At 41.1% G+C, this 26,453-nt stretch overlaps 1 protein-coding gene and 1 long non-coding RNA gene across 17 annotated transcripts in view; one reads left to right on the forward strand and one right to left on the reverse strand.

The window, feature by feature from the left end:
• Positions 1-11,346, reverse strand: part of ZNF131 (zinc finger protein 131) — a 34,136-nt gene extending 22,790 nt beyond the window's left edge. For 2 of the 14 annotated variants that reach the window (XM_072605712.1, XM_072605707.1), the window contains exons 1-4: positions 11,050-11,301; positions 9,753-9,892; positions 8,554-8,655; positions 2,325-2,469 (exon numbers count right to left, since the gene is read on the reverse strand). In XM_072605712.1, coding sequence (XP_072461813.1) covers positions 2,325-2,469; positions 8,554-8,655; positions 9,753-9,876 — 371 coding nt within the window. In that variant the 5' untranslated portion in view covers positions 9,877-9,892; positions 11,050-11,301. The other 12 variants (XM_072605704.1, XM_072605703.1, XM_072605713.1 and 9 more) reach the window with 9 other exon arrangements.
• The window catches only part of LOC140501781 (uncharacterized), a 112,354-nt gene continuing 97,119 nt past the window's right edge, over positions 11,219-26,453 (forward strand). The window contains exon 1 of one of the 3 annotated variants that reach the window (XR_011966350.1): positions 11,219-11,553. This is a non-coding gene — a long non-coding RNA (uncharacterized lncRNA). The remainder of the gene's footprint in view (positions 11,554-26,453) is intronic. The other 2 variants (XR_011966349.1, XR_011966351.1) reach the window with 2 other exon arrangements.

A 26,453-nucleotide genomic window follows, 5' to 3' on the forward strand; every position in this document is an offset into this window, starting at 1 on the left:
ACTTCACCTTACATACACCCTGCAGATTGGCAAAAATGAAAGAAAAAAGGGAATAGTTAATGTAATAGAGGTTGCGGGAAGACAGACATGCCAGCGCACTGTTGATGAAGCTTGGAAATCAATATAATAGTCTAGAAAACAATCTTTAATCATGCAAAAGTAACTAAAATGTCCATATACTTTGATCCAGAGATTCCATTACTAGACTTATATCACAACAAAGTCTGTGAAATATTTACATTAGTATCTGTTGTGATAGCAAAGAACTGGAAACAAAGCAGACTCCCTCAACTGGGGAAATGGTTAAACTGTGTTACACAAATGTAATACAATATTACTTTAATTTAAGAAATGACAAATCAGACGGCAGAGAAACAGATTTATATGAACCAAAGCAGAGCCAAGAAGACTATATACAATGACTAAAACAAGGTAAATGATTAAATGACCACAAAGTAATCAAAAGTGAATGTTACAAATTTACAAATAACAAGCTTAAGTATGTTTTAAAAGGACTATGAGAAAACACCTCACCCCACCTCTGAATGCATTTTCAGTATTAATGCATTTTTTTCCAATGTATTAATCAATTTTGCTAAGGTTTTTTCCTTATTCTTTAAAAATATTTTTTACATGAGATGGCTGTAGTGAGAGGAAGGTACTGGGGAAAATTTTGGCGACATCAATAAAAAGGTGTTGGTTTTTTTTTTTTTTAAAGTAATGACATGAAATGGATATTCAGAGTTCCGCAGAGATTCCTTTTGCCATGTTTTGCCATATGTATGGAAATGTACCCTCCCATCCCTGTGTATTCAGAAATTTTTTAAAAACCACCAACACCACCCCCAAAAGAAAAAAGAATTGCACAGGGGCATTCAGTGCATCTATTTCAAAGAACAAGTTAATATTCTGATTTTAATTTACTCATCTGCTATGGTATTATTTGAGATAGATTTTACTATATAATCTCTCTTCTGATAAGCCCCAAAGAAATTTAATACCCTTTATAGCAGAAGTGTCAAACTTGCAGCCTTGAGCAGCCCCAACCAGATTAAAATATAACTCGGAAATGTAATTAGCAAAACAAAAATAAAATACAACATAGATAATGTAAATTTGTGGTTTTCTAAGTCAATATGCTACCACAGGGATCTACTTCTATTTGAGTTTGACACTAGTGATTTAGTGTTCAAAATAGCCTTGGAAATATATAATGTGTATGTGTGCACATATATGTATGCATGTATACACACATATATGTACATATGTATGTGTGTATGTATATATAAATGAACTCTCCCTTCATCCCCTGCTTCTAGCTTTCCTACAAGTTATTGCACCAATATACATGCTCTGCTTTGTCTAACAGGATCTCAGAAGACACCCCAAAATTAATCTCAGCAACTCTCAAGTCACCTCTAACACCATCTCAAAAACTATTTTAGGCAACTATGGGGGGGCAAGCCACCCACTTAATTTTATGACTGGTAAGGGGTCTTAGAGACAGAGTAATTGCCTCACTTCAAGGTTTCACTAATGGAATAATGCTATGGCTTACAGATCTTTTTATTTAACTATACCAAATAAATGTATGACAGAGAAATGCCCCAAATAGAATTTCACTGGTGGTTTAAAGTGTTACTATTCTTGAGATCCAGGTTTATGTCTTCAAATTTTGCTTTTTGCACATTTAGAAACAAACATACTCCTAAAAGAAAATAGAGAAAAATAAAGCAAATGATTTCCCCTGAATCTTGGAAGACAGACCTGACATTCTTGAATGAACACATGCATGCACACACACACACACTCTTTATTATAATGAACCTTTTAAATGGGGACATATTTAGTAATGCTAAAGAACTCCTTTAAGAGCAGAGATTCCACTCAGTTCTTCTAAATGATTTTATACACACATATATAAGATAGACCTCAACTCGCCCTCCTGACACAGATTTAGGCAGAAATCAGAAAGGGAGAAGAGAAAGGAAAACGGGGGGAAAAGAACATGAGATTTGGAGCCAGGGGCCTACATTCAAATTCTGGCTCTAACATGTAATACCTTGGTGAATGTGAGCAAATCACCTCCCTTATCTGGGTCTCAGTTCCCACATCTGCATAATGAGGGAGATGGAATAAAGTTCTTTCAGTTCTAAAATGTATAATTCCAAGTGTCTAAGTACAAAAGTTTCTTGCAGACCCAATATTCTTCTCTCTTAAAATTTTTCTTTCCAGAATAAAATATAGCATATTTGAGTATTTAACACTGTAGACATTTTTAAAACATCACACAGTAATGTACCTTGTTAGAGAAATATAATTACCTAACTTCGAGTGCTTTGATGGCTTCTAACATCTGAAGAAATTCTGCTGCCTTCCATACATCATTTGCTTCTTCTTCACCTTGTATCATTAGTTTTGCTGTGTATGTGAACTCAATTAAATGGCGGAAAGCCATGTTACTTACACCTGTAAGGAAACTTGAATTAACAAGTGCTTTATAACATCTGAGAAGCTGTTATATTTAACGAAAACAAAGACCCAGTGCTAGCAACTTGTAATTTATTACCTTTAACTGCCTTTTCAAGATGCCCCCAGAGTGTCACAATACCAAAATTGCTTTCTAAAGAAGTGTCTCTCTTACGGGAAGAGCGGATAGCTGACAACCAAAAACTACTACATGAGTGACCATAGACAGACAGAGATGGCATTGGATAGCACATGAAAGCTGAACTCGACAGTTTCAAGTCCCTTTCAACTCTCATATTTTTATTCTAATTTATGCTTCAACTTACGCCAAAAACCTTATCACAGCCGTTTCTGCAGTACATAAATACTGTGGAAGATACAAATCAAAGGGGGGAAAAGGTGACAAATAATGGATGGGGAAGAAATAAAGTAGTGACAACTTTAAGGTTAAACAGAATTGCAACTCAAAGATTCACTTAGAACAGACATAACGTTCTCTGCAGAACTTCTTGTGTTATCTTAACTCTTTTTATACTCTGGATGTGAACTTCAAGAGCTACTGACAATCATCCCAGTAAAGCAGCGGTTCCCAACCTTTGATATGAGGTCATCAAAAAATTTCTGGGAGTCTCACATGCCAGCTTTTCTATTAGTATCTATTGATCAAGAAAATACATAACAAAAATCTACTATGAATTCAGTAATGCTTTGAATTGGCATTTTATCACAATAGCATCTACTACATTTGAGACAGTAACACGTACAAGATTTTTTTTTAGCCTACAGAAGTATACTTGATTATTATACAAGTCATGCTACAGATTTTGCTGGAGCTAAAGATGAAAACCTTTTGCTTGGTGTGCAAAAGAATTAAGATCTTTCCAATAACTTTTCTACTCTTCTCCCTCCACCTCAACTATCCCCTGGCCCAGGGTATGAAGTCCACAGGTTAGGGATCCTTGAACTAATGAGCTGAAGGTTATACAAATACTATTAACTCCTACCAGAAGAGCAAGCCACAGACAACTTGGTTATTTAGAGACCATCAAGGGCCCTACGCTGATGTTTTTTCCTTCTTGCTATTTCATTTTGGTTACTTTGTTGCTTATAAGTAGCCACTGAAACGGAAAGACAACTCTATTTTGATACTGTTTAGCCATGTTTGTAAAAGGCTCTGCTATGGAATGTAACAAAATTACTCTTCTCCCTGTAGAATGATATGGAACCATGAACAAGGGAAATAAAAAATAAAATGTTAGTCTTGTGATAGCAACACAAGTTCAGTTTCAAATATGCAAATGTTTCCCTACTTCGCCAGTTTGAATATCCTTAGTGCAACATCAACCCAACTACGTTACAGAACCAACTGCAAAGGAAGGACAGATTATTTGAGGCAGAGTGGTATTTGCCTCCAAGTTGATGAGTTAAGTCACTAGTGATAGTTTGGAAGGGTAAGCCTCCATATTGCACAATTCAGCCCAGTCTTCCTAGCCTAATGTTTGGAAGGAAGATATGAATTTCTATGGGAGTTTCCTAAAGGAAGAGAAAGATGAAAGTCATGCATTCTTCACCTCCTTCCTCTTCCTGGCTCTAATGCTCAGGGAAAAAAATAATCAAGGCATATGGCCAGTAAGAAAGAATTCCCAGTCTTCTATTAGTGGATATATAACCCCACTGAGGGTTAATGTGTTCAAATATGTGCTCCTTGAGGCTGGAAGCATTATTTCCACAGGAAGTTAGAGGCCAGAATTAGAAATGACTAGTTAGGTAAAGTACAAAAAACATGTGCTGACTTGAGGGATTTTCAGCACAATTCTATAAATATAATATACAGTAAGCTATTAAATACCTGTCTTATGGAAAGCACTGTGCTCACCTGGAGAAGTGTCAACTAAGTAAGACATGTTCATTGCCTTTACAAAGCTTAGTGTCAGCTGGAAGAGAATCCGCAGATACAAGAAACCATAATAGTATAACAGCTGTGACTTTAAGTTGATGGTAGACCATACAAACTAAAAATAACTTTCTCCATGGACCATGACACTGATGAAGATGATGACAGCTAAGGGTGCTAACAATTGTTATTTCATTTTATCCTCACGATAACCCAGAGAGGTATATTATTATCCTCATTTTACTGATGAGGACACTGAGACAAACAGAGGTTAAATGACTTGCCCAGGGTCACACAGGTAGAAGTGCCTGAGGCTGTATTTGAACTCAGGTCTTCCTGAACATAGGCTGGATACTTTATCCACTCTGCCACCTAGCTGCCCCACAAAGACAGCATAGCTTGAGCCTGAGACTAGACCTTATAAGAAAGAACAGTGACTCCAAAGAACAGGAATGGAACAGAGACCTTTAAGGTACGCAATATTCATGTTTTAAATCTGGTACAAACTGAATCAGATTACATTTCTGACTAACTCTTATTCATACCTTAAGAATTCCTCGAGCTATAATCAAAATAATTTACATACTTGAAGACTGTTCAGCTAAGTCCAAAGTGACTCCCTATTTCTTTAAATTTCTTTAGATTTAGTAAGGGAGGAATATCACTAGAGAAGAGATTTGAGAAAGGAAGAATCAGTATTTGAAAGACAATGCAATTGTCCCCATGGGTGGTAGCAGTGGAAGCTACCCAAAGAAACAGTGATAGCAATCTAGCTGGGAGACTCTTGTTTGAAAGCTGCCCTGGCACCTCAGAAACTGGCAATGAAGCTCTGTAGAATTCCACTGTGCGTGTTTTCTTAGTGCTATTGTAGATAAGCAAGAATATCTATAATATATCCTGTATTAGTTAAGTTGGCAGTTAAAAGAAAATTCCAGCACATAATGCAAGAACTGACAAATAACTTTTCTTAGTAATAAATAAATTCGGAATTGGTCGACCTTATATGAATCCCAGCTGTGTGACCCTGAGGGCAGCTAGGTGGTACAGTGGATACAGCACTGGGGCCTGGATCTCAGGGAGATCGGAATTCAAATCCAGCCTCAGACATTTACTAGCTGAGTGACCCTGGGCAAGTGATTCAACCCATATTTGCCTTAGTTCTGCATCTGTAAAATGGGGATACACTGGAGAAGGAAATGGCAAACCACTCCAGTAGCTTTGCCAAGAAAACCTCATCACATACAGTTGGACATGACTGAATGACTAAATAGATGAGAACTTGGGCAGATCCTTAACTTCTCTGGGCCTACATTCCGTCATCTTTAAAATGACAGGTTTGGACTAGATGACCACTAAAGTCTCTTTTAGCACTAAATTCTATAACCATGGGAATTTTAGAAAATGTCATTTTTTTTTAAACTAGGAAACCAGGTATGGTAGCGTACCATGCCTATAATTCCAGCTACCAGAGAGACTTGAGCACAAATATTTATTCTAAATTGCAAACGGCTAAGCTGACTGGGCATCTAGAACCAATATACTGAGTCCTCAGGGGGAAGGAGTAGAGCAGGGTGCCAGGCTGCCTGAGGAGGACCAGGTCAAAAAGGGAGAAGTCAAAGCCCCATGCCAATCAGCAGTGAATGAGCCCATGAGGGACTGATACCTTTCTAGCCTGAGTGAGTTAAGTCAGTCTCAAAAGTAATAAAAGTAAACTGAGAAGTCAAACATATTAAAAAATCAGCAGTTAGAATGAACAAAGAACTTGACACTTTTGAATCCTGGTCTCACTTGTTCCATCAATTTGATCAAAGCTTAGTTCCGCATATTTTAAATCTGGTGCAGACTGAATCAGATTACATTTTTGACTTACTCTTATTCATATCTTAAGAATTCCTCAAACTATAACACACAGCCTTTGCCTCACCTCCTCCCCTCATGAAAATACTGGAACTATGAGATTATACTACCCTTAGGCCAAGTGTCCACGATAAATTTTCTCCACTTGAAACCCCTTGAGACCATGAGCGTTGAAGTACATTTCACCTTTTTCAGCTTTCAAAAGTGTGATCCTCTGAACCCGGTAGGGGACTGAGATGCTTTCAGAGGATCTCTAAGATTAAAATGATTTTCCTAATAAGATATTTATATAGCCTACATAAACAAAATTCTTTGTGATCCTCAATAACTTTTAAAAGTGCAAAGAGGTTCTGAAACTAAAAAGTTTGAGAATGGTTGCTCTAAGAAGTTTATGCTTGTCTAACCATAGTCAAAAGTACTACCTGGATAATCTATAATTTAGCAATGTAAAAAGTGTCCTTTTTAACCTTTAAGCTTGCTGTCTTTCTTTCCCTTTGCCTCCAAAACTTGAGACAATCCATCCTTAAAGAGAGGAATATTCAGAGTAAAAGAAAATTCCAAATGAAAACAGCTAACCTGTTTTTAACCTTAAGTATGTTTGAACATATCTTTAACACTCCACCCAAAGCAATTTCTAGAGGCTGTATTTACTATTTTCTTCCCCCAAATTCTGTGCATTTTATTATTTTATTTATTTTATACGCTGTTGTCTAGCCTCTCCTTTTAAATACTCTTCTCCCTAGATTTTTGTTTACCTTCTCTTACCTGGTCTGACCACTACTCAGTTTTCTTTTCCTGATCATAATTCCACCTGCACCAAAACTCTGGTCTGGACTCTTTCCTGTGCTCTTTCAATGACCTCATCAGCTCCCATGAGTTGAATTATCTTCTCTACTCAGATGACTCCCAAACCATGTGGATAACTCTAGTTTCTCTCCAGTGCCAGTCCCACCATCACTGACTGCTTACTGGACAATTCAAAACAAAACTTATCTTTCCCCCAAAACCCACTCTTCTTCAGAACTACCTTACGTCAGTTGAGAATCACCATTAACTTCTCACTTTTCCTCATCCCGCATATAAGTATGCCAGATTCTCCCTCTGCAACTCTCGCATCCTGCCCCTTCTCTCCATTCATATGGACACCAGTGTAGTTCAGGCTTTCACCACTTCTTATCTGGATGATCCCAATAACCTCTTAATTGGTCTCCTTGCATCAAATCTTTTCCTTCTCCAATCCATACCTAAACTGCCCAAATGAATTTCTTAAAGCATTCCTAAAAGTCACTTTCTTTTCACTAAACTTTGACTTATGGTTTCCAGGATTATCAGACTGACTCTCCTTCAGTCCAGACCAAGTGGCCTTGCTGTTCTTTACATGTGACAGTTCAACTCCTGTTTTTGGTGCCTTTGTACACATCTTGAATGCACTCCCTCTATAGACCTAGGCCTCTTAGAAACCCTATTTCATTCCTCACTGACCTCAAGTGCTACTTCCTATATAAAGCCTTTTCAGATCTCCCAAATTATCTTCCATTAACTTTGTAAATATTTGTGATTATACATATGTGTGCATGTATGTATGTAATCTCCTTTGATAGAATGTTAGCTCTCCGAGCATAGGGATAATGACTATATTTTTTGTCTTTGTATTCCTGCCACATCGTATATGCCTGATAAATGCTTGTTAACTAACAGGTGCAGAAGCAAAGACACACAGGTAGTACAACTACTTTTCATTCAAGTCAGAATCTGTATGATATCTGATCCCTTTTTTCACTTTGAACTTTCTGTATCCAATTTATCCTTTGTCACACCTTACACATGGCTGGTCTCAATTTTCCTACAGTAGACTTTTACGCCAAGTTAAGATTATGTATGTTTTCTCTGAAGTGTTAACTTCTACCTTTGCTAGTTAACAGAATGCTACTCAACACTTGAGATAACTAGCAGCATCACCACAATTGCAAGAAGGAAATTATGCCCTCCAATGATACTTGACAAAACTATCATTACATAATCACATTTCATATTGCCGACTAGCAAGAAATGTCCCAGCTGACTAACATTTTAATACACATTTTCACATCTCACCACCACACAAATAACGTCCGTTAGTTTCAACAAAGGTTAGAACTGTTAATCTAACAGTTATTGTTCCTTTAAGTGTCAGCTATTATACATAATGCAACGATTTCTACTCAATTGATCATTTTTACCAAACACTTTTAAAGTAAAACTCTCAGATAACTACTGGTGTCAAAAAGTTCAAAATCTCTTCATCACTGTATAGTTCACTTAATGCAAATACTGAACTGAAAACAAGAATTTACCTTCTATTTCCACCAAAGGTTCCTGAGTAAAGTCTTGAAAGAATTTGTAGAAGAACTGACTGCAAGCAGCCAGAACAGCTTTGTGGGCTTTAAAATGGTGACCTAAAATCAACAAAAACATATAAAATACAATCCAGTTTGAAAAATAATTCAGTGGGGGGAAAAAGGACCTTTTACTTGTAATCTTTGAATTCAAGTCAGGTCACTATCCTTTTTACCTGGCAAACATTTGTACCTGGAATGGAGAACAAGAGAAGTCTTTATTTCAAGACTTTAAGAGATTTATAAAGGTCATTCTCTCTGAGCTGCATAAATGTTGATCATTTAAAATGAAAATACTTCTGAAAGGAAGCATGACAGATGTTTACTAGCCTCCAACATTTCTGATTAAGCAGCAAAGGGCATATCATATTTAGTTGAAACTGCCAGAAAGAAAGAAAAGCTCAACCTTAAAAGTGTATAGTTTCATTTTGAGAGGGAGGTAGAAGTACAAGCTTTGGAAAGAAGCATTACTTGGCTGGGTAATGCCATGCCTTTGCACCAGGAAGCTTAACATCTACACTTCTTAAGAGCTCATGCTTAGACTTTGGCAGCCAGGATGTTTTGACAAAAATTGGTCCATCCAAATGTAATAGACAATCATAAGGAGCCTGCTTTTTTAATCTGTTTACTTTTCACTCACACACAATGCACAACAAGATGAAATGAACCAAAAAGGGAATGGTGGAGGGCCCTATGGGTCCCACCAAATGAGGAAGATTTAAATGCTGCCAAAAATGTTGGGTTTTTTTTAGAAGAACAATTAAGATGGATGTAATATTTCCCAAAAATGGATGGAAGGAATTCCTTCAAGGGACTGCTTCTCTTAGAGCAGCTTAAAAACTGAGGTACATGTAAAAAAGAAAAACATTTAAGCAATCTTCAAATGCACCCTTCTGACAAACCTCCCTGAGGCCTGAAAAGAGTAAAGCGTTAGGAGTACTGGGTTTCTTAGAAATTGTGACAAGAAAACAGTTCAGAGCATCAGGCTGTCTGTCAGACACAGCAAGTGACCTCAGAGCTCCAATTCACATCAATTAAAGCTGGGGAGGGGGTAACTAAAAGAGAGGAGGGAAAGAAAGGTAATCAAAAAGGAGATGAGGTGGGGGTCAACAGATGGAAAGGGAAAGACTCTGCCCCCAGCAGTGGCCAGCACCTACCATCCACTATCAGAGTGATGTCAGTAAACTGGTCCTGCTCCCGCTGCTCATTCAATCGGTCCAGAATCATTTTGTGATGTTCAGGAAACTCTTGAATGCATTCCATCGTCTCTTCAGCCTCCATGGCCAGGCGAGCTGCTCTGCAAGACAGTGGCACGACACCCTTCACCCCCACCCTCCCGACGGCGGCCCCGCACCCGCAGACGCCGACCCCCACCACCAGCACGAAAACCACCCACGGGGCGGGAAGGCGCGGCTGCGGGGAAGGCGGGGCGGGGGGCCGTGGGCCCGGGGCGCCCCCGGGCCGTGGAGGAGCAGCAGCGGGAGCGGAGTGACCCCGCTCAGAACTCCCAGCCTGACCTAATTGGAGCCCTCCTGGGCGGGCGGGCGGCGGGGCTGCCGGGGACCAGGGGGCTCGTGGGTCTCCCACAGAGCAATTCCAGGGCGGGAGCGGAGGGCTCCGGGCGAGCCGCTAACGGCCCACCAAGCCCTATCCGCCAGGCCCCGGGGCTCCCGTCGCGCCCGCCGGGGACCCGGTCCGGCCCGTGGCCCACAACGACTCCTGGGTCTCCTCCCTCCTCCCCCGCCCCGACCGGGCCGGCGCTTACACAGGGAAGGAGGAGCGGACCGGGCCTGGACGTCACTTACGTCAACGTGCCTGCGTCTGCACGTCGGACGTCGACGTCCTCGGAGCGCCGGCTGGGACAGGAGGTGGAGGGGCGGAGTGAGGAGAGGGGAAAGAAACGAGACATAGGCCACGCCCTCTCCTGCCTCCCGGAAGGAGCTGGCGCCGGCCCCCAGGCCCGGGGAAAGGGGAGGGGGAAGCCTCCGGGATGTCTGCGCAGGCGGGACCGGGGCTCGGGTCCCACGTGCTCGGTGCGCGGCGCCCATGGGGAGCAGCTGCCGTCTGCGTACCCCTGAGAGAGATCAAGCGGGCGGATGCCTCCTTCGCTCTGCGCCCCCACGGAGCTCTCTCCTACCCGTCCCCCAGCCTTCCAGCTCCTAGGGACACGTGGGAGCCACGGACTGTCGGGCCGAGGGCGCAGCGCGCCCCACCTCCACGCACCCCGCGTGTCTGTAAGCCGCGGCCCCTTCGCGCCGCGCACCCGAGCACTCACGCCTCCCTTTGCAGAGCTGCTTCCCTTTGGTCGCCCCCCCAAACTTACCAAGAATTACGTACCTCCCTCTCCCTTTAGATGACTCACTTCCCTCTTATTCCCAAGAGTTTTTCCTCTCCTTCCCCCCAGAACTTGCCTCTCTCTGCCCCCCTTCACTGCCTTACTCTCCCGGATCTTACCTTCTCTTCCCAACAATCCCCAACACTTTGGCCCCCACCTAAGCTTGTGGCCTTTCTTCTCCTCCTCCGCTCTCTCCAAGCCGCACCTGTTCTCCCACTTCACACACGTGCGTGCCCAGCTCCCCCTGACCGCCGAGCTGCAGGAGCCAGGAGCGCGCACCGCTCCCTCGCTGGGAGCCGGGAGAGCGAGCACGTTCCTGCCGCCTGGGGCTCTCGTCGCCCAGGCTTCTGGGTCTGAGAGCAGATGCTTCTGCCGGATCCCCCTCCGCTCCTCGGGCTGCTGCCTCCACCTAATCCATTTACGACACCTGTCTCAGGCCTCCCCCAGAGGCTACAGTAGAGCGAGCACGAGGCCCATCCTTTCACTCTACAATTCCGCTTAACAAACGATTGCTGTGTATTTTCTCTGTGCCAAGCGGAGGAAAAGAAGAATAATTCTTTATCCTCAAGGGGTTAACATCCAGTCAGAAGAAACAAGGAAGTCCTACAGTGTCAGGCCAAACGGTAAGTGACCTTAGAAGTGAAAAGCACAAGGAGGATTTTTTTTTCCCATTCTAACCCCCACTCGAGAAGAACTCACTAGGGTGCCTTACCATTTCTGCTCTAACTTTCAAACACATTAAAACCTCATTAAAAATGGCAAAATGTGCCTTTTCTGAAACGTTTAAAGTATTTAGCAAAAGCCTTTGCAGTACTCAGCTTGTGGTATTTAATGTTAAAGTTGTGTGTTATTGTATGTGAATCTGTTGATTGTGAAGAAAAATTAAATAGAAACAGTACATTAGTGCTTACAGAGTTAGTATGCTTATAAGAAGAGTTTTTTCGCATAGAATGGGAAGGTCAGATTATAAATTGAAAGAAAAATATTTTTATTAAAAAAAAAAAAAAGAAATCCATCCCCAAAGGATGTATCCCCTATCAGTTGGTCATTTCCCCTTCTAATGATGGGCAAATTCTGGACTTCAACTCCCCTTTATCCTTTTGGTTCAGAATCAACATCTGCTAAGGTGAAAATCCTCTCCCCATTCTGTATTTCCCAGGACCATATTACCCTCTGCTCCCCCACTGGATTGCACCCATTGAAATCCTTTCTTCCCCTTTATTCTAGTTCTTTTTACTCTGTCTTATACCGAAGAAAATGGATTCTTTCCTAGAAGACACACATTGCATCCGTAGCCAGTTTATTACTGGGTGAACCTTTTATGCCCTCAGAGGCCCTGGGCTAGCAAGAGGAAGCATACTCCTCACTCCGGTTGCCACTTCCAAAATGCACCTTTACTCCCATCACTCATCACTTCCTTTGAGGTTCACTCCATCTATCTTTGTTACCTAGTCCAAATCTGTCATAGTCGTCTGCCAACCTCCAGGTTATTTTCCTTCCATTTGGCAGTAGTTCAGTAGCTGAAAGCCCATGATCTTTCTGCCCCAGCCTCTGTTTTCCAACTTGTAGACTTCAGCATGTATATCAGTGTCCACTTGACCACCCTGGCCTCTCAGTTTATCAACCTCTTAAACTCCCATGTCTTTCATCAAACTCAGGGATGAGTATACCCCATGATTTGATTATATCACCCATAATTGTTCCACCTTCATGATCTAGAACTCTGAAATCTCATCAGTCAGAACATGGCCTCCTATAATTCAGTCTCTCCTGCCTCACAAACTATTTATCTTTACTGTGACCTCCATTTCCCTCCACCTCCCACCCCCATCCTTTTCTCCCTGATCATCAACCCTCCCCAAACCTCCTTTCTCTCCCTTCACAGCCTTGACCAGTACAGCCATACAATAGTAGCTACCATTTAGTCCCTTGTTCTGTCAGTAGTCATATTTTGCCAGACCCCAACCTTGGATTACCCACACTAGCCACCTACCCAGTAACCTCCAGTGTCTCTCTGTTACCTCCAGGATCAAATATGAAATCCCATATTTGGTTTTTAAGGGCCTTCACAACCTGGCCCTTTCCAGTCTTCTTAGACCTTACTTCCCCCTCCACAATTGCTCTACAATTCAGTAGCACCGTGCCTCCTTTGAACAAGATTCTCCATCCCTCGACTAAGCCATTTTCCTAGTTATCCCTTATACCTGCAATACTCTACCTCCTCACCTCAGCGTACTGTCTTCTCTCTGCTTCTGGAGGCTGGGGTTGAGGCTGGTGGATCACTTGAGTTCCAGAATTCTGAGCTGCAGGTAAAGTTAAAGTTGATCAAGCATCCACACTGATGTGGTAGATGACCAGTGTATCCACCAAAGTGGATAGAGTGGTGGGCCCAAAGTCAGGAAGACTCATCTTCCTGAACTCAAAACCAGCCTCAAACATTTACTAGCTATGTCTGACCCTGGGCAAGTCACTTAACCCTGTTTAACTCAGTTCCTCATAAATGAGCTGGAAAAGGAAATGGCAAACCACTCTATTTTGCCAAAAAACACCAAATGGGGTCATGAAGAGTTGGACAAGATTGAAGAACAGTGAGCCCCTAGGACGGGAGGATCCCCAGGCTGCCTAAGGAGGGGAGAACTGTTCAGAAGGAGAGTAGGTTAAAGCTCCCTTATGCATCATGCTTTATGACCGGATACAGTATGTCCAGCCTGGGTGAGATAGGGAGAACCCATGTCAAAACAAAGACATCGGATATCCCACCTGCAAGAGTCATTTCTTGGTCTCCTTCCTCCCCAGTGCCTTCTCCTCTGAGATTCCCCACCATTTATACTGTAGATACCTTGTATGTTCATATTTAGTTACGTTTCCCCATTAGAAAGTGGGCTCCTTGAAGGCAAGGACTTTGTCTTTGCTTCTCTTCGAATCCCTAGCTCTTACCACAGTGCCAATAAATGTTTGTTGACTGACCAACTCACCCTCTCCATGTTTACTCAGGTGCTGCTGAACAACAAATGAAGAAAGCCATGTAACCTCACTGGGTCCTCTCCAGGTTTATGTTACATAATTTCAGCTGGACACTCCCTGCTGCACATTAATCCCGACTGATCCTGTGACATTTACACAATTTCACTCCTCAGACTTCCTACACCTACTGCCACCCTGCCCCTTAGCAGAGAACCTCAACTCCTCCTTTGCAGGAAAAATAGGGACCATTCATAAGATCCTAAACCCTTTGTCATCCCTCTTTTGCTCCAGTCTCTAATGAGTTGGTGGACCTTCTTCTTGCTAAAGTCAGTACCTTCACTTGAATTCTTGGTCCTATCCCTTCCAGTCTCCTCCAGGAGACCTCCCCCCATTCCTTCTCTTTCTCTTGTTTTCAGTCTGTCCTTACCTTCTGGCTCCTTCCCTTACCACCTATAAACATGCTTACTTCTCTTCTATCCTTAAATCTTTTCTTGACTGCTATTCCTCCAACCTTTTTCTTCCTTCCCTTTTCACAGAATAAGCCTTCTGTAATGCTGGCCTACTTTTTCTCATCTCCCATTCACTTCTTAATCTCTTGCATTCTGATTTTTTTTTTATCCTACCACTTGACTATAACTACTTCCTCTGAATTTGCAAATACTGTCTTAACTGCTGAAAATCAGTGGGCCTTTTTTTTTTTTTCCTGAGTTCGCATCCTTCATGACTTCTCTGCAGCTTTTGGTACTTTCAGCTACCCTTCTTCTGGGTACTTTTGCCTTGTGTGACTTTCTCTTTTGGTTTTCCCTCTGTCTGATGGATCTTTCTTTGTCTTCTTTCCTAAATGCTCTTCCTGCCTTTTAAATGTGGGTATCTTTCAAAGCTCCATTTGGGGCTCTGTTTTTTGTGTACTCCATCCTTTGGCAGTCTCATCAGTTTCTGTGGGGTTCAGTTGACAGTTCTGTGCAGATGACTCCAAATAGATATATTTAGCTTTAAAAATGCCAGATTGTAGTCTCATAGGATCATAGACCTTGGTCTGAAGGAAACTTAAAAGTTATTATTTCTAATTCCATTTTTCAGATGAGTGAACTAAGGTTGAGAAGCTAGATGGCACAGTGGATAGAGTGCTGGCCCTGGAGTCAAGAGGACCTGAGTTCAAATCCAGCCTTAGAAACTTCCTAGCTGTGAGATCTTGGGCAAGTCACTGAAGCCCATTTATATTAGTTTATTTACCTATAAAATGGCATGGAGAAGAAAATGGCAAACTATTCTAGTTTCTTTGCCAAGAAAAGCCCAAAAAGAGCTCACAAAGACTCAGATATGACTGAAAAATGACTAAACAAGAAGTGAAGTGGGAGAATTGAAGTGACTTGCCTAGAATCACACGGGCAAGTAAGTGGAAGAGTCGAAATTCAAACCCAGATCCTGTGATTCCAAATCTTGAGCTCTTTCCACTCTGCCTTGAGTCTCCCTGAGGTTACCAGCTTTCTACCTGCTATCTCCATTTTGGATGGAGAGGTCCCAAAGGTACCTTAAATTCAACATGTCCAAAACAATATTAATTATATTTTCCCTCAAAACCTGCCCCCCTTTCATCCTTCCATTTATCCAGTTTTGCAACTTTGACATCTTTTTTCTCTAATCTCTATATCAAAACAGATTCCAGGTCTTGATGATCTTACCCCCACAATCTCTCTTGAAAACAATCATGCTCTCTCCACTCAAGGCCTCTTAATTAGTTCAGGCCCTTGTTTTTATCTCATCTAGATTATTCCAATGACTTCTAATTGGTTTCCCTGCTTCCAGTCCATCCCCTCTTCAATCTATTCTCTACACAGCTGCCAAATTAATTTTTTTGAGACTAATTCTCCCTATTATGTCCAAACCAGAACTGCAGCAGTTACTCAAAGGTCTGAACTCAATGCTGATCAGTCCAGAAGCTTTGAACTTAATCTGTTTTTTCTGGGTCACCTGGGCTGATTCACCCATCCTTAGTACTAGGTTTAGTGCAGACACCGAGATTGGCTTTAGCCTTATTGAAGTTTAGAACTCTCCCAAAGTCGATCAATCCACCTCTAACAGGAATTAATAGGCATGCATCACTGTGACTTACCAAATAATATTCTTAAAATACAAATCTGACCAAATATTTTCCTTCACCACTGTAAAATCTTCATTGGCTTCCTTTTGCCTCTAGGACACAATACAAAATCTTAAGCCAGGCATTTAAAGCCTTCAACAATCTGATGCCTACCTGCCTTTCCAGGCATATTTCATATTACTCATCTTCACATACTTGTTCTGGTCAACCCTGCCCACTACCTTACTTCTTCCCTAGACAAAACATTCCTAGCTTTCTTCAAAACACAGATAACACCTCAATGGGCCTGTCATCTCAGTTATTAACACACTCTCCCTCTTAAAATTACTTTGTATTATTTTGTATCAATTTATTTGAGTAGGACAGCTAGGTGGCACAGTGGATAAAATGCCAGGCATGTAGTTAGGAAGACTCATCTTCCTGAATTCAAATTTGACCTCAGAAAACTAGTTGTGTGACCCTGGGCAAGTCATTTAACCTAGTTTGCCTTAGTTTCCTCATCAGTAAGATGAGCTGGAGAAGGAAATGGCAAACCATTCCAGTGTCTTTGCCAAGAAAACCCCAAATAGGGTCATGAAGAATTGGACACAACTGAATTGACAGCAAAGGCATTATTCTTTACAATTTCCACATGGCAGAACTGAGACTCAGGATCCTCATGTGGTCCTTTTGTGTCTAGTCCTGTGCCTGTTCCGTAACACCATGACCAGCATGACCAATGTTGAGACAGCTTCTAATCACTTTTAAATATTTTATGAATATGGAAATCTGGATATGGAGTCAGAAAACCTTGGTTTGAATTCTAACTGCCATTTAGTACGTGACCCCAGTAAATCATTTAACCTTTTTGGACCTTACTTAGTTCCTCATCCATCCATTTTAGGAGTTAGGCTTGATGACCTCTAAGATCCTTTGATGTTCCCCATTCAGCTGAACAGAGGAGCTGAATCCTGATAAATCATTAAAAAGTTAGTACTGTAGTAAAATCATAAGGAAGTACAGTGGAGGCCAGGCTTAGGTGAGCTGTATGCAAAGTCAAGAGGAAATCTTGTGCAGGCCAAAGTCAAAACCTACTGGAATCCCTTAATAAGCATGATCTTTAGAACAATAAATGGTCTCATCACCTTACATGTATCTATTGAAGTAGTCTGCTTGTGGCTCTGCCCACTTCAAATCTCCCCACTCCAATTCATCCTTTGTTCAGCTGCCAAAGTGATTTTCCTAAAGTTCAGATTCAACCATGTCACTCCTCTCCTTAGTGAACTCTAGTGGCTCCCTATCTCCTTTAAGATGAAATACAGTGTTCTCTTTGGCATTCAAAAATCTGTAAAATGTACAAAAATATTTACAGCAGCTCTTTTCTGGGAATAAAGAATTAGAAGTTGAGGAGATGCCTATCATTTGGAGTATGGCTGAACAAGTTGTGATATGTGATTATGATGGCATGCTATTGTACTATAAGAAATGATGAGCAGGATGCTCTCAGAAAAACCTGGAAAGATTTGCATGAGCTGATGTGAAGTGAAATGTACTGTGTACAAAGTGATAGCAATATTGTAAGATTATCTGTGGATGATTTCACTATTCTCAGCAATATGGTGATCCAAGACAACTCTGAAGGACTTATGATGAAAAATGCATTCCATCCCCGGAGAAAGAAGTGATGGTGTCTGAATACAGATTGAAGCTTATTTTTTTTAATTTATTGTTCTTGAAGTTTTTTTTGTCTGTTTTCTTTCACAACATGACTATCATGGATATGTTTTGCATGACTACACATGTATAACCTATATTGAATTGCTTGCCTTCTCATTGAGTGGTAGGGGTGGGGAGGGAAAAAGGGAGAGAATTTGTAAGTTAGAGTTTTAAGAATGAATGTTAATTGTTATTACTGGGGAAAGAAAATACTAAATAAAAGCTTTGCAGAACCTAGCCTCTTCTACCTCTTCTTACACCTTTACTTCACCTCACCATGCATTTTGGATCCAGTGACACTGGTCTCCTGGTTGTTCCATGAACTAGACACTCCATCTCTTACCTCCATGTTTTTCTGTCCCCATTCCTGGAATGCTTCCCTACTTCAGCTCCACCTATTGAGTTCCCTGGCTTCCTGTAAGTCCCAACTAAATCTTCTACAGGAAACCTTTCCCAAACCCTCTTAATTCTAAAGTCTTCACTCCTAATTATTTCTTATTTATCTTGTGTACAGCTAGCTTTGTATATATTTGTTTGCATATTGTCTCCCCCTTTAGATTCTTGAGGATGGGACTGTCTTATTTGTTTTCTTTTTTGTATCCCAGTGCTTAACAATGTGCCTGACATATAGTACGCATTTGGTGTTTATTGGTTGATTGATTGATGCTCACCCATAAGACAGAGTCTGCTCATGATTGCTTCTACCAAGAATTTTACTTAGCAGAAAATAGAAATTTAGAATGGGATAGAATTAGGAAAAAGCACCAGCAATGACAGATTAGTTCATAAAGTAAATGAGACTGAAGTCATTCACCATGAGTGGTAGCATTGTGCTATCAAATTAGAACAGGTTTTGTCTACAGGCTCTTAACTCTGTCATGGACGCTTCTGGCAGTTTGGTGAAACCTATGGGCCCCTTCTCAGAATAATGTCTTTAGATGCATAAAATAAAATACACAATCACAATAGAACCAATTATACTGAAATTGTTATAAAAATATTTCAAAATACTAACCTCAGGTTAACAGCCTCTGGAATGGCAGTTATTCGATGGATGTAGGTATGTGTAGCTGCAAATCAAAGGACACTAAAATCTCCGGAAAATCAACAGTGAAGGTGATTCAAAGGGCTGTGAAGAGATGGGTAGTAGGTGTCAGTGTGTTGTTATTTAGCGCCAGTTTGCATGGAAGATATGGTGCAAAATACATTCATTTGGGAAATGTATGAGTAGAAAAAGAGGCATCTAGGATAATCAGAGATAACCCAAATATTGCACTGGTACCTATGGAATATCTGAGGGTAGATGCCTTTGGATCATCATTCCCCTATGAAGGACTTAGGGGAAGAGAAGGACAAAAACTTCATAAGGTGAGAAGGCCTGGAGGTGATCTGCAGCATTAGAGGGAATGTCCACATTGATGGAGGCATGAATTTTAAGTTGATGTATGGATTAAAAAAAAAGAAAAAACAACTGAAAAACTACCTAACTCGAAGGAAGGCTTACAAAAGTCACTGCAATGTTACTTTTCCGTGAAAGGATATGTTACCAAATGCTGAGCAACACCAGGCTAACGCGGGAGAGAAGATGTCAACAACTATGTACAAACAAGCTTTACACGGGGGAAATAATCAGCTGACACTAGAATTAGGGGAGATCACAAAGAGCTTCCTGTAGAAAGTGGAATTTTAACTGGGGCTTGAAGGAAGTCAGGGAAGCCTGGAGATGGAAATGAGGAGGGAGAACACTCCAGGCATGGAGGACAGACAGTGAAAATACCCAATCTGGAGATGAATATTTTGTTCAGGGATCAGCAAGGAGGCCAGTGTTGCTAAATCAAAGATTAGATGGAGCAGGGTGTGCGTGTGTAAAAAATAAAAGCCAAATAGAGGATTTTATATTTGATTCTGGAGGTGATAGGAAGCCATTGGGGTTTACTGAGTAGTAGAGTGAGTCTTCCCCCCCCCCCCATATTGATTCTTTCGTGAAGAGAAACTAGGCTGTCTTTCACCTCAATTCTTACCTACTCCTTAACTACAGAGTAGGCATTGCCTCAGACCAACTGAGGCCTGGAAAAGAACTTGGCTTAAAAGGGCCAAGGTCTCCCACTGCACACAGGGTCATGGCCAGTCATCCTGACCTGTGCCTTGCCACTGGGTTCTGATGAGTCCGGAGGAGAGAATGAGGCTGGTGACTTTGCACAACTCATCCTCACTCAAATCCATTTCACTTGCAAGTCAAGACATCATCCTCCTGATGTCATCGGTTCTCTTCAAGAATGAAGGACAAACTACATCCATTGGATTCATTCCATCAAGTATTTGTTGATTAACTAAGGGTTATTTTGCAGTCACAAGAAACTGATAGAATTTTAATATTCTAAAGGAGCTCAGCCTGTAGCCCCAAATACCATATCCTACAGATAGGAGACTAATTGTCCATAGAAAGAGATGCACTTTCATCAAGAGAGGCATTTTAAGCATTCCTAAAATAAGCCAAACTGCCTATATGTGATCTAGATATGTGATTTGCAAATAATCCCAAAATGCAGAACCACAAGAAAGGTGAACAAGTACATTTATTTTGTAAAATGTCAAGTAGTAAAATTTATAGGCTATTTTTTAAAGAGACAGTTCATTTTGAGATACAAGATCAAAGAACTTCCAGAGGGCAAAAAGGATGCAAGGGTTAAAAGGTTAAGGGGAATTTAAAAAATCAGGGAACTAAAGGAGGAAGAGCTGTGTTAATATCACATTAACCCAATCATGTGTCCCCCATAAGTGAATCAGTGTCTTCTGTGGAAGATATGATACAATTAGGAGTTACATAAATTGGGAGAGGGGGTAAGAGACAGGGGGGGGGGGGGTAGCCTCAGATACATCACCACCAAGTCTGTAGGTAAATAGTGAAAGCTTTGTCACTTTTTTTAGTCTCAAAAGTATCAAGACGATGGGAGAATAGGATTAAAAACAACGAAAGGGAGGGATGGGAAGGAGGGACTAAAAGGATCTCACTCTAGAAGAGGAAAGAAAAGGGTTCCACTAAAAAACTTTCCTAGCAGGCAGGAAGTCAGTGTGTCCTTCTATGAGAGACTATATGAGTTTCACCTGGGAGAACTTGCACATTAGGAGACCACCTTCTCTGAGAAAAAAATTACACTCCCCAACACTGAATCCCGCTCCAGGAGAGGAGATGTATGAATTCCCAAGGGCAGCCAGGATCTAGAGTGATAAAGGGAACTTATCGATGAGATAACTTGTCCCTAAGAGTGAAGAGTCATTATAGCAAGGGGAGGAGATAGGACTAGACTTCATGACTTGGGGTCCAAAGCAACTCCCCCCACCAACCTGCTTCCACTTGAATGTTTGCTTCATGAATTTCTATGTCTAAAAATGAGGACACAGCAGACATAGGCTTGTGTATCACATTTCATCAGGATGGGTGCCCAAGGAATTTAATTTTTTTAAGATGAAAATTTTTTGAATTGAGTTGTCATAAACCCTTTTTTATTAATCAAACTAAAGAAGTTAAAAGTTAATTTTAGTTAAACTGTAGTTAAACATACATATATCCTAAAAATGAAAATACAACTTGAGTTATTAAAGGGTGCAGAACACACTTAACACACCCTGTGTGCACACCTGTAAGAATCATTAACAACAAATTTAAAGTGTCTGTGAATGAATTGGAAACAAATCAGATTGCCTTAAGATTTGCTGAGGCTCTTTTCTTTAAAAGTAGCACTGTTAACACCATCATAGTTTTTGATTCACTAAAGGAATTTGCCTTCTTTACTCCAGGCCCTTACAAATTTATTCCATGTTGTATCACACTGTTCCTGTGAGAGTCTTCAGAATGAGCAACCTGAGAAGTACAGTGTCATGGTAGTGTCTCAATAACTTTTGCATATTGAGTAAGACTTGACTTTGTCAGTTAATTAGAATAATGTGGTTGAAGAATATTAAGTCCATAACAAGTAATGAGTAATGTCTCATTCTCTAGGACAGGAAGATGATGAAACCTTAGATTTGATCAATTTGGGTTAGTTCATTATCTGTGAAACCCTAGCTCCCACCCAAGGAGGGAGGAGGAGGAGCATCACTGGACTGTTTGCTGCATTTGGAGGGCAACTTAACTCCTAAGTGGTGGAAAGAATTCTGAGATGACACTATATACCTAAGTGAGGGGAGAACATGGTACCACAAAAGACTCCTCAGGAGAGGAATGTAGAGAGAAAGACTTTGGAAGCTGTAGGGAAAGCCAGCTTCTCAACATGTCCCTGATTTCCAGCTTGCCTCCCTGTAGACTTGAGAGCAGGAAAGAGAACTTTTCCTTTGGTGAGATCTCTCATTTTCTTTTGGTTTGAGCTGAAATTTAATCTCACTCGCATCTTGAACTTGTTCCCTCTTGTATATTTTCTTTATGTGCTGATTTATAGAACTAGATAAAGAGCCCTATTCATTATTTGTGATGGTCTTTTGTGTTAATAGTATCTGATCAGGAGTAAGGTTGTCAAGTATAAGCTTGGGGCTATCCTCCCCCTTAAAAACAACTAGGGAAGAACTTTTGGCTCTAAACCTGTTGAGCCCCTATACCAGAAATATTTAGAAGTGGGAGAGCAAATATAATTCCAGCCCAACACACTTCCTTGCAGACCAGTGAAAGAAGGAGCAAATGCCTAGTCACCATGCCCCTGCTCCTGTCAGTGTGAAAATCAGTCTATCTTGAAGAGAGGTGGGTAACATTACAGAGATCTATCCATGCTGTATGTGAGCCTATCTCTACATTTAGACAACTCTTGTGGATATGCAAAACTTAATTGTATACACATATCCTACAACTGGCTAAAGATAAAGATTGTGAATAGTGACTGTTTATATATATATATATACACCTGATTATCAACAATAGCCAAAATTTGGTGTTTATGTGCCATTTAAAAATTTTTTATTTTGAATAAATGAAGGAATAAAGGAAAAATACTTATTAAACATTTAATGTGCCAGTGGTCAAAGGATTTGAACACAGTTCTCAAAAGAAGAATCGCTATGAATAATATGAAAGACTGCTCCAAATCACTAATAAGAGAAATGCAAATCAAAACAACCGTTGAGGTTTCTGTCTCACACTTAACTGTCAAAGATGACAGAATTTGAGAATAGTGTTGGAAAAGTTGCAGAAATATAGGCACACTAACACTGTTTTGAATTGGCTCAGCCATTCTGAAAAGCAATTTGGAATTCTGCTTTTAAAAAGGTGACTAAAATGGTCCATATCCTTTGACCCAGAGGTTCTACTTCAAGTACTATACCCCAAAGAGATCGCTGACAAAAAGTAAAGCTTTTCATCTACATTTACAGCAGCACTTTGGAGGGGAGGGGGTGTAGCAAAGAATGGTGAACAAGGCAGATGACCACCAAATGGGAATGGTTAAACAAGTTGTGGCATATTTCATTCCTAAAAAATGAAAGACTATTCCAAATTATAAATAAGAGAAAGGAAAATCAAATTAACTTGGAGCTTTCAATTCATATCCTCTGTTTTGTGTTTGTACGTAGCCAAAGAAGACCAAGCCGTCAGAGAAATAAAGACATGACTTGCACTTGACTTTGGTTTGAGTGAGGGAGGACTGTGCAGGTCACCAGCCTCACTTCTCCTGCAGAGCCATCTGAATCCAGTGACCAGATATTCATCAGGATGACTGGGGATGACTGAAGATGACCCAGGGTGAGGCAATTGGGGTTAAGTGACTTGCCCAAGGTCACACAGCTAGTTGAGTGTTAAGTGTCTGAGGTGAGATTTGAACTCAGGTCCTCCTGACTCCTGCACTGGTGCTCTATCCACTGCATCACCTCGCTGCCCCAACTCACATCCAGCAAATTAGCATAGATGACATGGACAGAAATATTTAATTAATGTTGGAGGTCTTGTGAAAGATCAGGCACCAATACTAACATACTTAGTGGAGCTGTGAATTGGTTCAACCATTCTGAAAAGCAATTTGGAAGTACTAAAAAAAAAAAAAGTGGGTAAATATCAAATATCTTTCTGACCCAGAGATCCCACTTCTAGGCATAAAGTATGGAATCAAGAACAGATGGAATGTCAGAAAGTTCCCTAGACATCAGATTAATGGCACTTTTTTGGCAGCAAAAAACCTGAAAATAAAATAGATACATATCACTTGGGGAATGGTTGAAGTGTGGTACATGAATGTGACAATATATTACTGCACTATAGGATAGGGTGAGGGTGAATAGCTTGCTCTTTAGAGGCTTAGAATGATTGGAATTATACAAAATAAAAATATGAATTGATGATAACACATTTAATAGCAATGGAAAAATAGGTAGCTATGAGTGCTGAGCCACTATCGATGCACAGAAAAACGCTTAGAAACACTTGTCTGAACTCATACAGAGTGAAGTAAGTACAACTTGGAAAGCAGCATGTACACTCTGACTACCACAATGTAAATAGAAGGAACAAGAACAAAAAAGAATCTGAATGCCCAATCCTAGTGTTCAAATGCAGTGGAAAGAAAGCGGTTTGGGACAGAGACTGCCCCAGCAGGTTATGCTTTGCCATGGTTCAGCTTCGCACATGGGGCTCAGAGCTAGGGGACAGACCTAGCTTCATCGGACCACTTTCAAAGGCAGAGAGAGAGCATGGTTGCCAGGAATCCCTTAGACAAAAGGTTCTTCACCTGCGATCAGTAAATTTGTTTAGGGTCAGGAAGTCGGAATGACTTTGTCTGAGGTCATAGGAGCAGGAAACATCTGAAATAGCATTTCCCTCCAGAGCTGGTGCTTTCTTCATGGGGCAGCCAGGTGGCCTGGTGGACAGGGCTGGCCCCAACATCAGGAAGACTCTTCTCCCTGAACTCAAATCTGGCTTCAGATACTTCCTAGCTGTATGACCCTGGGCAAGACACTTAACCCTCTTTACCTCAGTATCCTTATCTGTAAGATGAGATGGAGAAGGAAAGGGCAAACCAGCCCAGTATCTCTGCCAAGAAATCCCCAAATTGAGTCACAGAAGAGTCAGACAGGATAACTCTTCATGGAATGGCAGAAATGGATGTTAAGTTCGTTGGCAGAACTGTTTCACTGTTTGAAGGCAACATCCTTACACATAATTGGCTTAGATTGCCCCCTAGTGTCCCAAATACTAACAGTATTGATCAATTTAATTGTACTTATCCCTAAGATTTAATTGTATTGTATGGAGGCTATAGATTCTGAGCCTCTTTATCTTACTAACTCTACACTTCCTAAAATCATAGATTTAGGGATAGAGGGAAACTCAGAGGCCATGTAGGCCATCCCCTTCATTTATAAGTGAGGAAACTGAGGCCCTTTGGAGGTTAAGTGACTTACCCAAGGTCACAGGTGGATGGGCTTTGTTCTCGGGTCTGTGGAGTCTAGAATCAGCACTCATTGCATTGGATATAAAATCATTCCGCATTTTTATCCTTCCCATTGTGGGGGGGAAAGCGCGAACCCCCTTACTCAAATTGACTGCTCAGAGGCTCTCAAGGTAAAAACAGAAAAATCTCTTTTATTCGGTTCTCGGGAGAAACCGGGCTATCCTTTCACCAGTAAAACTGGGGTAGGGAGGCGCCTTACAGAAGCAGAATGGTAATTTATATAGACCCTGACTCAGAAATCCCTCTCCCACAGCTGACCATTATTCTCATTGGCTGAGAAGCCCGGTCTTATATTCTAGGTGCGAAATCTAACCAATCCCTTTTGAAACCCGGTTCAAATTTTCCACTTCCCCGGATGTTACAAAGCCCGCGAAAATACACGTCATTATATGCAAATTAGGCATTGAAAATATATGCAAATGAAGCATTGAGAACTTATGCAAATCAGGTAGACCTGTGTGAGGACTGCAGACTGCATGGGCATATGCAAATTAGGTATTGAGGAGTTAGTGAGTCATATCCAATCATTGATCCTAATGCAATACATAGCCTTATATGGAAATCACCTGACTCTGGAGGAATGGAAACCTGTGCCTAAGGTCTCTTCCACTCCAGGGAGAAGACTCCATGTTCCTGAGAAGTCTTCACTAAATCTGTTCCCATTCACCATTTTCCTTTTGTGCAACTTCTGAGAAAGAGGCCATTAGTTCTTAGTTGTTTCTCCTTGCCAAATCTAGCTTTCCCCTTCATGATCTGGCACTAATCTATTTCTTTCCAGTTTACAACCTCTCCTGCTCTCTGTTCCTCATATAAGCTATTACACCTCCTGTCTCCATGTTGTTGCATATATGCCAAGAATGCATTCCTCTGCCTTTCAGAATCTCTACCCTCCTTCAAAGCTCAACTCAAATTACTTGAGATTGAGACAGCTCAAGATCAAGCCACACATTTTAGTCACATCCCCCCCCCCATACCATCCTCCCACCACCTCCACACCACCCCAGGCAATGAATGTGGATGTTTACTGGGGCAACAACAGCCAGTCAGCACTGTGACAGTGTTCTGGGGTGCAAAAAATCTGCAGGAGAATGGAGAAACAGAGAAAGGTGGGACTAAGGGAAAATAAGGGGGGAAAGCCTGAAATTACCAATGATCTCAGAAAGAAGAAAACTCAAAGATCCTGTACCTAAGCAAGTAAATCAACAAAGAAAACATTAAAAGGAGAATGAAATATGGTCTGTGTTCAGGCATCTATGAGTAAATTCTGTATTACAAAGGAAAATTACTCAAGACCCAGAGGACCTTGTGGAATTTAAGGAGAACGTAGAACCACAAT

Source organism: Notamacropus eugenii, chromosome 4, assembly GCF_028372415.1.
Source record: "Notamacropus eugenii isolate mMacEug1 chromosome 4, mMacEug1.pri_v2, whole genome shotgun sequence".
NCBI lineage: Eukaryota > Metazoa > Chordata > Mammalia > Diprotodontia > Macropodidae > Notamacropus > Notamacropus eugenii.